At 36.7% G+C, this 12,407-nt stretch overlaps 1 protein-coding gene across 3 annotated transcripts in view; it reads right to left on the reverse strand.

The window, feature by feature from the left end:
* Positions 1–12,407, reverse strand: part of LOC101342035 (cadherin-like and PC-esterase domain-containing protein 1) — a 211,100-nt gene that overhangs the window by 24,389 nt on the left and 174,304 nt on the right. For all 3 annotated transcript variants that reach the window (XM_023740911.1, XM_023740910.1, XM_023740912.1), the window contains 3 exons: positions 8,847–8,917; positions 7,288–7,338; positions 817–1,003 (listed from right to left, as the gene is read on the reverse strand). In XM_023740911.1, the coding sequence (XP_023596679.1) occupies positions 817–1,003; positions 7,288–7,338; positions 8,847–8,917 (309 nt within the window). The remainder of the gene's footprint in view (positions 1–816; positions 1,004–7,287; positions 7,339–8,846; positions 8,918–12,407) is intronic.

The following is a 12,407-nucleotide window of genomic DNA, read 5'->3' on the forward strand; positions in this document are numbered from 1 at the left end:
TTATTTCATTTAATACTTACGACCACTCGATACAAAAACTATGATTGTCCCTATTTAAAATATAAAGAGACCATGGCATAGAACTGGAAAACAGACTGCCCAAAGTCCCATGGTAGAGACACGGTTGGGATTCAGGTTGGTCTGACTTGAATCCTCCTCTCTTTTTACTAGACTCTCCTGGCTCCCATGGATACTAAGTACATTTCTTTGCCTGTAATAAGGAACATGAGTATCTTCCTTGCCACTTAGATGACAAGTGACAAGGTTCTATCTTCTGTTCATGGGACAGACAAAAGAGTTGGTGACTCCCAAAATAGCCAACAACAACAAAATCCCAGTGAGACTGGGAAAGTCAGTGTTACTGTGTCTACAAATTGTTGCCAATATGTGTAGGAAGCAATCAACCCCTGACTACTTGAAAACTTGAGGGGTTGGGTTGGGCTAGAAGGATGTGGAAATACTTCCAGCCTAACTTGAAAATAATGATAAAATTTTTATGTAAAGCGTTCTCCACTTCATGGCAACTGTTTTGTTTTCGTTATTGTTATTTTATTTTGTTTTAATATGGTATGTAACAAGATCCTCTCTTATTAGAAAGTTGTTACAAAGATTAGTTACAAAGATTGCTAGCAGATCAGTAGAGAACTGATGTGCTCTTTTTAACCACATGACACCTGAAAAGGGAAGGATTTCAGACCCTGGCAATCTCTCCAACCAATCTCATGGCTCAGCTTTTCTGAACCACTTCCAAAAGGTGTATCAAATGTCTGCTTCCCACTATGATGACTCAATTCAGCCCCATCAGCGTCCCCATACCTTGGCCCTGCCCGCTCACAGAGGTGCACCTTGCACTGACACTTAGAAGTCTCAGCTCCAATAGTCACTGTCACCACATCAAATGGGACTTCAGAGTAATAATCTTTGATCTTCGGGTGAAACTCAGGATTTAGTTCCAAACGTGGATGTGTGAAGATCTGCTTGATATGACATAGTGTGTGTTTATCTGTCAAAAAAACAAACAGAAACAATGACAAAGAAATTACAACTGTGAAGTGGATAAACATTTAAAAATCATACATGATTAGGTTTGTTTTTATTTTTTTTTTCCCTTTGACCATTTTGGCTGTACGTCTTCCTAAACAGATTTGTTCATTCGTCTGGCAGTCCATGGTATAATCAATATTCTTTTCCTGTATCATAATTCAAAGGCATAAATTCTTCTTCGGTCTTCCTTATTCATTGTCCTGTTTTTGCATGCATATGAGGCAATTGAAAATACTGTGTCTTGAGTCAGGCGCACCTTAATCCTCAAAGTGACATCTTTGCTATTTAACACGTTAAAGAGGTCTTTTGCAGCAGATTTGTTCAATGCAATGCGACTTTTGATTTCTTGACTGCTGCTTCCGTGGGTGTTGATTGTGGATCCAAGTAAAATGAAATCCTTGACAACTTCAATCTTTTCTCCTTTTATCATGATGTTGCTTATTGGTCCAGTTGTGAGGATTGTTGTTTTCTTTATGTTGAGGTGTAATCCATACTGAAGGCTGTGGTCTTTGATCTTCATCAGTAAGTGCTTCAAGTCCTCTTCACTTTCAGCAAACAAGGTTGTGTTGTCTGCATATCGCACGTTGTTAATGAAGTCTTCCTCCAATCCTGACGCCTGGATTCATTCTTCTTCATATAGCCCAGCTTCTTGAATTATTTGCTCAGCATGCAGACTGAATAAGTCTGGTGAAAGGATACAACCCTGACACACATTTCCTAACTTTAAACCATGCAGTATCCCCTTGTTCTGTTCGAAGAACTGCCTCTTGGTCTATGTACAGGTCCCTCATGAGAAAAGTGTTATGGAATTCCTATTCTTTCCAATATTATCCATAATTTGTTATGATCCACACAGTCTCATGCCTTTACATAATCAATAAAACACAAGCTCTGGTGGCACAGTGGTTAAGAACTTGGCTGCTAACCAACAGGTTGGCAGTTGAAATCCACCAGCTGCTCCTTGGAAACCCTATGGGGCAGCTCTACTCTGTCTATAGCGTTGCTGAGTTGGAATCAACTCAATGGCAACAGGTTTGGGTTTTGGTTAAACATCTTTCTGGTAGCTCTGCTTTCAGCCAAAATCCATCTGACATCAGCAGTGTTATCCCTCATTCCAGTCCTCTTCTGAATCCAGCCTGAATTTCTAACAGTTTCCTGTCTATGTACTGCTGCAACCGCTTTTGAATGATCTTCAGCAAAATTTTACTTGTGTGTGATATTAATGATATTGTTAGATAATTTCTGCATTCTGTTGGATTACCTTTCTTTGGAATGGACTGGAATATGAATTTCTTCCAGTCAGTTGGCCAGGTAGCTGTCTTCCAAATTTCTTGGCATAAACGAGTGAGCACCTCCAACACTGCATCCGTTTGTTGAAATGTCTCGATTAGTATTCCATCAATTCCTGAAGCCTTGTTTTTCACCAATGCCTTCAGTGCAGGTTGGCCTTCTTCCTTCAGTACTATTGTTTCTTGATAATATATTATCTCCTGAAATGGTTGAACGTTGACCAATTCTTTTTGGTACATTGACTGTGTATTCCTTCCATCTTCATTTGATGCTTCCTATGTCATTCAATATTTTTCCTGTAGAATCCTTCAATATTGCAACTTGAGGCTTGAATTTTTTCTCCAGTTCTTTCAGCTTGAGAAATGCCAAGCATGTTCTTCCCTTTTGGTTTTCTAACTCCAGTTCTTTGCCCATTTCATTATAACACTTTACTTTGCCTTTTTGTGCTGCCCTTTGGAATCTTCTGTTCAGCTCTTTTACTTCATCCATTTGCTGGCTGTAGCTACTCTACGTTCAAGAGTAGAAGGTGAAATATACTACTAACTGTTGTTTCTTCCTCTCCTTTTATACAGCTGTCACAATGATTTTTCTAAAATCAAATCTAACAATCTGCCTACAATTCTTTAACAGTTTCTTATCAATTCCAAACTCTAATATGCAGACAAGGCGTTTTCTGACCCTTTCTTCATCTTCCTCTCTAGTCTTATCTCTCATTACATCCTAGACTCTGTGCCTCAACAAGACCAAAATTTTTATATTTGTTTGATGGACATGGGGATGTGTCACCAGATCCACAGCAATGGATACTGCCAACCATGTGAAAGTTTTATTCTAGTTATCAGGACTTTGTCTCAGTATAACTCTCATCATTCACTGCAAATATTTTTTTTTTTAAACCATGTATTTCTGAACCACTCTGTGGTTTTCTCGCCTATGGAAGAAAAGACTATTCAGGTATAAATTAAGACCAAAAACATAACAGATATATTGCAGTTCCATTTTAGGGAAAAGTCTTAGTGAAAAAATAAACTAGACAATTTGGTTGAATAACTCAGTGAATTTGGCAAACTACCAGCTTGACTGATTTTACTTGCTAATTGACCTAACGGTCAATCAAAGATTTAATCTGGTTGATTTGTAAGTATGCTGCATCTATAACTTTGCTGAACTTACCACCTACTGAATTCTTTTTATAATGAAGGAGTTAAAAAAAAATCAAAGAATGAGTCGATGTTTGTGTTATTCAAATTCATCCTGAAAAGGGCCATAGCTTTTAATTCATATTCAACCACTCAGTAATAATGCATTCTTTTTTTTTATCAAAGATTCTTTCCAACATCTTCTATGTTCAAGACACTAAGTACAGTAAAAACAGGATATTAGTCATGAGATATGATTCAAATGGAGACTGTGAATCCAATGTAACACTTTAAACAAGCTGGAGTTCAGAGCTATGGAATGTACTTTGGAAATGACCATTTCCTAGTCAGAAAGGGAATGCATATACTTGCACTGTATTTTCTGCTCAGAACCAGCTAAAAGAATAACAAAGTAACAGATTGTTTTTTTCAACACAGTAAACATAGAAGATGTACTTAAACTTACTAGGATATATTTTTATAAACATTCCTTAAGAGTTCATTTCTCTGCATTTGATCCTTTCACTCAGTGGTGATGGTTTTCAATGGGACTTGCCTATTTACAACTCAGCTCTTCATGAGATAAAATGTGCAATCATTTCACTGAGCACAATTTTAGCAAGCGCTTACTTCTGGTTTCAGCAGAAACTTGTCACTTCTGGCATGAGGGCTGTGTCCCAGACCCTTGCTTGAAAGCTGACAGAGTTCTGACATCATCTTCAACTGAATCATCCCTGCTGCCACCCACAAACACCTGGTGTTTCCTTGGCATCCTTCCCAACCCGGTCCCAACTTGCCTCAGGCCAGTTTACCTTAGCTCTATGGAGAACCCGGTGTGAGGTATGGTGGTAGCAAGCTGCTTAACCTATTTGGCAAGTATATATGGAAAAGTTGTTTGAAGTTTGGCTCCTTTGAATAGATCTCTTTTAACCACAGAATTTTATTGCCCTCTTGAGGGATAATCATAACTCATATTAAACACCTGTTCTAAGGCATCATCACATAGGGTTATTTTTTAAATTTTATTTAATACTATAAAAGTAGAAAGATGAATTATGAAGATCTGGGTAGGACTAGCTTTCATCAACTTAAAAACACGAACAAAGTTAAAGAGATTATCGAACATGTTCACATCCTCTTTACCATGTTACCTGAGGCCTGAAAAAAATGAGATCATCCAGTACAATCTTCATATTTTACAAATGAGGAAATGGAAGCCCAAGGAGATGAACTGGTTTGTCTGATGCTGCATCTAACCCAGAGCCTGGAACATAGTGGACTCTAAACAAGTGTTCATCCTAATGCTGCTCAGGGTTTTCTTTCTTGTTCTTTTCTGACTGCACTCCAGGTGCCAACATCCCAGGAGAATTGAGTAGCTTGTATTCTTTTAGGGGTAAGAGTTTTGGAGGAGTCCCTGGGTGGTACAAATAGTTAATGTGTTCAGCTGCTAACCGAAAGATTAGAGGTTTGAGTCCACCCAGAAGCACCTCGTAAAAAAGGCCTGGGATCTACTTCTGAAAGATTAGCCACTGAAAACTTTATGGAGCACAGTTCTACTCCAGCACACATAGGGTCTCCATGAGTTGGAATCAGCTTGTTAGCAAATGGTACTGGTAGGGGCTTGGGGTGGGAGAGGCAGTGCAGGGAGGACTATGTGTAAAGAATATGTGTTACTTTTCCCAACTAGCAATACTGTATTTAAAATACTATTTTTCTTTAATTTCATATATTTGTTGATTTTATTCAGCCATATTTATTGTATAGCCTCTTAGTCTAAAGTGATTTTGATGATAGTATTAAACATAATGAATTAGTTAAATCAAATTCTAGATGACAAATTAGATTTTGTTAAATCAGAAGACTTTTATTATAATAAATAATACCTAAGACCATAAATTCTTTTCAGCCTTAACGTTTTAACAGAATAGATTTTTTTTTTTTTTTAATTTGGGAAAGACAATTTTCTAAGTGTATGCTTTGGCAAACTATATACTGTTGTTATTAGGTGCCGTTGAGTTACTTTTTAACTCATGTAGAACTGCGCCCACCCATAGGGTTTTCTTGACTGTAATCTTAACAGAAGCAGATCACCAGGTCTTTCCTACAGAACCACCAGATGGGTTCGAACCACCAACCTTTTGCTTAGCAGGTGAACGCCTAACCATTGTGCCACCAAGGCTCCTTAAACTATATGTATATATAAAAATAAATATGTATGTAAATTTTATATATATATATAAGGACTATTATAAAAAATAAACCTGCTGAGTATAACTTTTAATTTTGTACCATATAGTACAGGTTATTAAGAAAATTTAGGAGTTTTGGACATAGAATCTGAAGATCCAGCTTCATGATCCAGCTCAGCCAGTTTAATAGCTCTGTGACCTTGAAGTCAGTTAGACTCTCTAGAATGCTGGATTTACAAGAACAGTGTGATAATACTGACCACACAGAGCTACAAATATTATTTATAAATGTAAGGTTTAATATAATATTATTAAATGTATCGATTATAACAACCAAACACTTCAAGGGACAGAGTAGCAGGGGCAGGGGTCTGAGGACCATGGTTTCAGGGGACATCTAGGTCAATTGGCATAATGAAGTTTATTAAGAAAATGTTCTGCATCCCACTTTGGTGAGTGGCGTCTGAGGTCTTAAAAGCTAGTGAGCGGCCATCTAAGATGCATCAATTGGTCTCAACCCACCTGAAGCAAAGGCAAATAAAGAACACCAAAGACACAAGGAAAATATTAGCCCAAGAGACAGAAAGGGCCACATAAACCAGAGACTTCATCAGCCTGAGACCAGAAGAACTAGCTAGTGCCCGGCTACCACCAATGACTGCCCTGACAGGGAACACAACAGAAAGTCCCTGACAGAGCAGGAGAATAGTAGGGTGCAGAACTCAAATTCTACTGAAAAGACCAGACTTAATGGTTTGACTGAGACTGGAGGGACCGCAAAAGACATGGCCCCCGAACTCTCGGTTAGCCCAAAACTAAAACCATTCCCAAGGCCAACTCTTCAGACAAAGATTAGACTGGGCTATCAGACATAAAATGATACTCGTGAAGAATATGCTTCTTAGCTCAAGTAGATACATGAGACTGAATGGGCAGCTCCTGTCCGGAGGCGAGATGAGAAGCAGAGAGGGTCAGCAGCTGGTTAAATGGACACGGGAAATCCAGGGTGGAAAGGAAGAGTGTGCTGTCACAGTATAGGGAGAGCAACTAAGGTCACATAACAATGTGTGTATAAATTTTTGTATGAGAAACTAACTTGAATTGTAAACTTTCACTTAAAGCACAATTTTAAAAAAATAACAAAAAAGTACCAATTATACATGAATTTTAAGAAAATCAATTTAAAATCAACTTCAAAACGCTTGACTATTATAAAGAAAATTTTACTCAAGTACTATCCATTATAGCAGATGTCTGTCAGGAAAGAAATCACTGCAGGGTGCTGAGACTTCTAAAGATGAATGCATACAGCAGATTAGCCAAGCTCTTCCATTTGAGGGGCCTCCAAGGCAATGCTATAGAACTCCTTGAGCCCTTTAAATTGAGCTTGGAAGTTACTGGCCTTAAAAAAAAAAAATCATGTTCAAAAATAGAAAATTAAAATGTTCTCCTTATGCAAAAGTGACAGGTAATGTCTCACTCAGAAATCTCATAACTTCTGAAAATTTACTCAAAATAAACTAGCAGCCCGAAGATGCTCAAACATGATAAAATGACAATTTATTCAAAGCTGGGCAGTGCTTAACTATTGATTAGGCTGCGGAAACTCTTCAATCTTAACTCACCATTGCTGCAATGTATTTCTTTGGTTTCATTCATAATTTGCGGTACTGCAGCTAAAAAACAAAAAGAAAAATAAATTTAAAATAAACACAATCAAAATAAAAAAGAATAAATACCTCATAATCTCAAACAGAATAGTTTAATAAAACATGTATCTTGCTATTTAGTTTTTACTGCATCAGGAAGCATTTCTAAGTAAAACCAAAAGCTAAGATAAAACCAAAGAAGTTATTTGATTCAAAACCTAGAAAACGATTATATCAAATAGGAAAATATTGAGGCAGGAAATGAATGGTTTAATCCTATCCACTGCCTGAAGGTAGGGATTTGGATCCAATGATATATCAGGGTTCCTTCTAGTTCTATGATCCTGTTAATTTCCCAGATTACTAGAATTATAGAAATTTCATCCAGTTGATTCCACTAATATTTAAGATTCAGAATTCAACCAAACATCTACCTAAAAATCTCCTTAATAAATATTTATGGAACAAATGAATGAATAAAAACTCCTAGTATACTTAAATAACTCATATAAAGACAAAAATGGATGGAGAGGGATGGGCAGTCTGAACACCAGTTTATCATTAGTTTTTCACTGGGCCTGCTGATTCATTCTATTGAGTCAATTGAGTCAAATTGAGTTTGATTCTCAAACTTCAGCATCACTCAGATCTTCTGAAAGGCTTGTTAAAATATAGATTCCTAGGCCGCATCCATAGAAATTCTGATACAGCAAATCTGAATTTTCAATAATTTCCTATGCAATGCTGATGCTACTGGCCTGCAAGCCACACTTTGAGAACTACTATATTGTATCAAACCCTGATTTATAATGGGAAAACTTATCATTTTTTAAAATTGTAGATGCAAGAGTAGGTGCTTATTTTCCTTGATTTTCTTAAAATTATATACTTTTTTCTTATTACAAAAATCTCAGATGTTCTTTACAAGGAGAAAAAAAAGCCAAAAAGATAAAATCAAAATCATTATTACTTTCCGTTAATTATTATAGGTTTATGTTGCTTATAGTCAAATTTTCATTTAACAATATATCATAAGCATCTTCCATGTCATAAATATCCTAAAATATTATAATGGCTTCATACTGTATCTTATTAGATGACTAGAACTTAATTTATTTATCCAGTTCACTATTATTGCAGGACAGGTGGTTTCTATTTTCTCTCATTTATTAACAAGCTATATAATCAAATCTTTGTATATATTCTTAATTATTTCCTTAATATTATATCTAAAAGTAAAATTTCTAGTCTCTAAGTTTATTTTTTAATGCTTTTCTTATGTCTTGTTAGATGACCCTTAACAAAGGTTGTTCTAATTTATACATCCACCACAAGCATGAGAATACTTCTTCTCCTATATTCCCTCCAAACTTACTATCCTCAAGAAGAAAATTTTTTTTCAAATTTGAAGAAAAATAGTATTTCCTTGTTTAATTTTAGTTTTGTATTGTTAATGAAGCTACTTTTTTTAATATGATTTTGGCCAGGCAATATTTATTTTCATGTTGAAATTAAGTGGGACTGTATCCTTTTACCTTTTTTATTTTCGATTGCATCAAATGGCACTTGCGGTTTTCCAGTGTTCCCATCCTCTGCAAAAGAATTCCTGCAGATGCAATGCCAAACAATTCTGTATCAATGAAATGAACAAAATTCATGGAAATTACATCTAACACTCTATTTTTGTTTTCTGCGTGGGCTCAGTTATTTTGATGAACACAAAGAAACACTTTCTATATTTCATTCCTCAAAACTGGCAATCTAGCCTCAAAGGAGGTGGGTGGAAATCTCATCATCTCTAATCAGCGGAAGCACATTTGAAGAAAACCAGGGCAAAAAGTCTTCTGTCCAAAACTAAGCAATCTCTTGATAGCCTGGGTCCAACAGAACTGATTCAGGGACACACATTCTTATTGGAATCTGTTTGGCTAAAGTTACACAGTTTTGAAGAAAGAAGCTTTGGAAACTCTGAGGCACAGCCTGAGAAGACCATACCTATAATCTAAGATATATAAGTATTCCAAGCAGAAAATGACCATGGCTGGCCACGGCTTCTATCCTTGAGCTCTGATGAACAGTAGTGAAGGGTAAGGGTTAGTAACATCTTAGTGTGTTTGCCTCATTTTATCTGTTGTATAACTAACTAAATGCTTGGCCAGATTGCCCTTCGAATTCTCAGATTTGGGGCCAAAGTAATCTAAACTGCAGACAGAAAAACTGCTGATCCTGAGGATAGGGAATACTGGGCAGGATTGGCTGCTGGTAGCTTAATGGAACTTTCTGGTACTGTTGTGAATCTCGATTCCACACCAGCACAATGGAGATAGCTATACTTGCCTTCCTTCACAGGGCTGCCAGAAGAATTAAACAAAATGCTCTGTGTTAAATTGCATTTTGGAAATATTTATTGTCCCAGATATTGTGCTGGGCACTGTGATAGAGGAGAGATGCATAAGACACATCCAATTTTTTCAAAATATAAACACAGATAGGAAATTAAGAAGAATCTGGGATTAAACATAGTGCTGGGAGAACTGAGCTTCTATTGAGGGTGATGGAATAATTTGGAAATGGATAGTGGTAATAGTTGCCTAACATGATGAACATAATTGCTGTCGTTCTTAGGTGCCATCAGGTCCACTCTGACTCATAGCGACCTTATGTATAACAGAACAAAATATTGCCCAGTCCTATGCCATCCTCACAATTGTTGCTGTGTTTGAGCCCATTGTTGTAGCCACTGTGCCAATCCATCTCATTGAGGGTCTTCCTCTTTTTTGCTGACCCTCTACATTACTAAGCAATGATGTCCTTCTCCAGGCATTGGCCCCTCCTGATAATATGACCATACTAAGTGAGACAAAGTCTTGCCATCCTCGCTTCTAAGGAGCATTCTGGCTGTGCTTGCTCCAAGAAAGATTGTTCGTTCTTCAACACAATTGAAGTGACTGAATTGTACATGTGAAAAATGTTGTACCTGTGAAAATTGTATATGTGAAAAATGTTGAAATGGCAAACTTACTGCAATAAAAAAAAATAGCGCTAATGTTAAAAGTATGGTAATTGCCATTTTATGTCTTAAAATCTTCATTTTCTCAGAGATACACATGAAATAATTATGTATGAGAAGTCATGACGTCAAGGACTTACTTTAAAATACTTCCCTCCTCCCAAGGAACGAAGAAATAGATAAAACATGTGGTGAGACTTCTTTAGTTGAAGTCTGACTAGGTGCCAGACAAATTTAAAAAAAAAATTCTAAATTCATATGAAACGTAAACTTTAGGTGAAGCTTACACCCAATACATCCCTGAAATATACAGAAACTGAATTTTGGAAAAGCTGCTATCTTAAAGGAACAAGACACTTCATATGTAAAGACATCCTGCAGAAATAACATGCTTTGAAAATGAGGATTTTTAAAGAATGCATTTGCAAGGTACACGTGCAGCTTTATGTCCAGCAAAGTGAAAACAATCAGGTAGTGCACATTGATTTTAAGATTTTCATTCTGTTCAGATTTACACCAATTCTGTTGCAATTTCCAGATTCTGAGGCTCTGGGCACATATATCACTGGTACCGACTACTTTACTTTTCTGATTTTTCTCTCCTTACCTTGTTCTACAAGCAGATGATCTTTATTTAAAAGGAAGGATGAAGCCATTAAACCCTGTTTAATGTAATATTTAGTGTATGCATGTAAAATGGCCTTTTTCTGAGAAAAAAAAAAACTGGAAGTGATCATTGTGAAGATAAAGGCAGTGATGACAGCCACACCTAACCTCCTGTCCACATGATGTTCTGGAAAAAAGCACTGGAACAAAGAATGAGGTCAGGGTCCTAGTCCCCACTCTACTTCTGTCAGCTGTGTAATTTAGCAAAAGACCGATCTTCTTAGTTTCCTCGTTTAGAAAATGTGTATAATGGACAGCCTCTTGTAATATGGCATGATTATGATAATCCAATATATAGACAATCACTGGTAAACTCAAAAATAATTAGAAATGAAAATTCTGTCTTCAAATGTTCTAGGAGCAATATCCCTAATTGCTTCTTGATAAGCATCTTATCAAGAGTTTATTTATCAGATTGTTAACGTAGACAAATCTTTCAAACATGTTTTGCTTTTCCTATAAGGGAAAGAAAAACATTACCCCCACTGTAAAGGCTAACTGACTTTGGATGGTTTAGGACTATGAAACAGAAAGAATAGTGATATTTACCACCGAAATGCACTATAGCATAGCAGATACCGTGTCTCATATGGATATTATTTTATATGAATCCTCTTGAAATAATATGTGGTAAGTGGCATAGTCCATATTTCACAGATGAAGTAACTGAGTCTCAGAGGGGTTAAAACCTGCCTGCTGTAAACAATAAACTCTAAAATTGGGATTTCTGAATGTAAGTTTGTCTGATTCAAAAAAGCCTGTTTCTTCTACACTCAACGCTTATCGTTAATAGATTCCCTCAATGGAAGAAAATCCAGTCTTCTGAATTTAAGATCAGTCCATTGCTTAACCTGACGACATATGTGGGACTTGAGAAAAACTTGGTGGCGAACAAAACTCTGCAAAGCCTGCATATCTCAAGGGAACTCACTTGAAGTTAAAAACAATACTTAAATGGGCTCCTTGGAAAATCCAGTCTGCTCTTCCCCCATTCATAATAATGAATGACACAATCTTGGACTATTTGTGTGTATCCAAACACAAAGTGGCTTTGGGGTATATTATTTAAAACCTAATTTGCAAACCAACAAAAACTGTCAGGCCTACTACTTCCAAGTATTTAAGAAATAAGGCCAACTTCATAAAGTTGTGGCAGTTAAAGTCAGTTCGGATCCTGAGAGATGCCCTAAGAATTCTCCAAATATTTGATTACTTGTATTTTTAAATTATATTTAAAAGAAGTTGGCTGTAGAACCGTTCTCACTGTCTCCTGAGGCCGAAGAAAATGACAACAGCTCAATAATAGGTTAGCACTGGGGGCAGTGGTGATTCAGTGGTAGAATTCTCCCCTTCCACGTGGGAGAACTGGGTTCAGTTCCCAGACAATGCACTTCATGTGAAGTCACCGCCCATCTGTCAG

The sequence above is a fragment of the Trichechus manatus genome, unplaced genomic scaffold (genome assembly GCF_000243295.1).
Source record: "Trichechus manatus latirostris isolate Lorelei unplaced genomic scaffold, TriManLat1.0 scaffold00167, whole genome shotgun sequence".
NCBI lineage: Eukaryota > Metazoa > Chordata > Mammalia > Sirenia > Trichechidae > Trichechus > Trichechus manatus.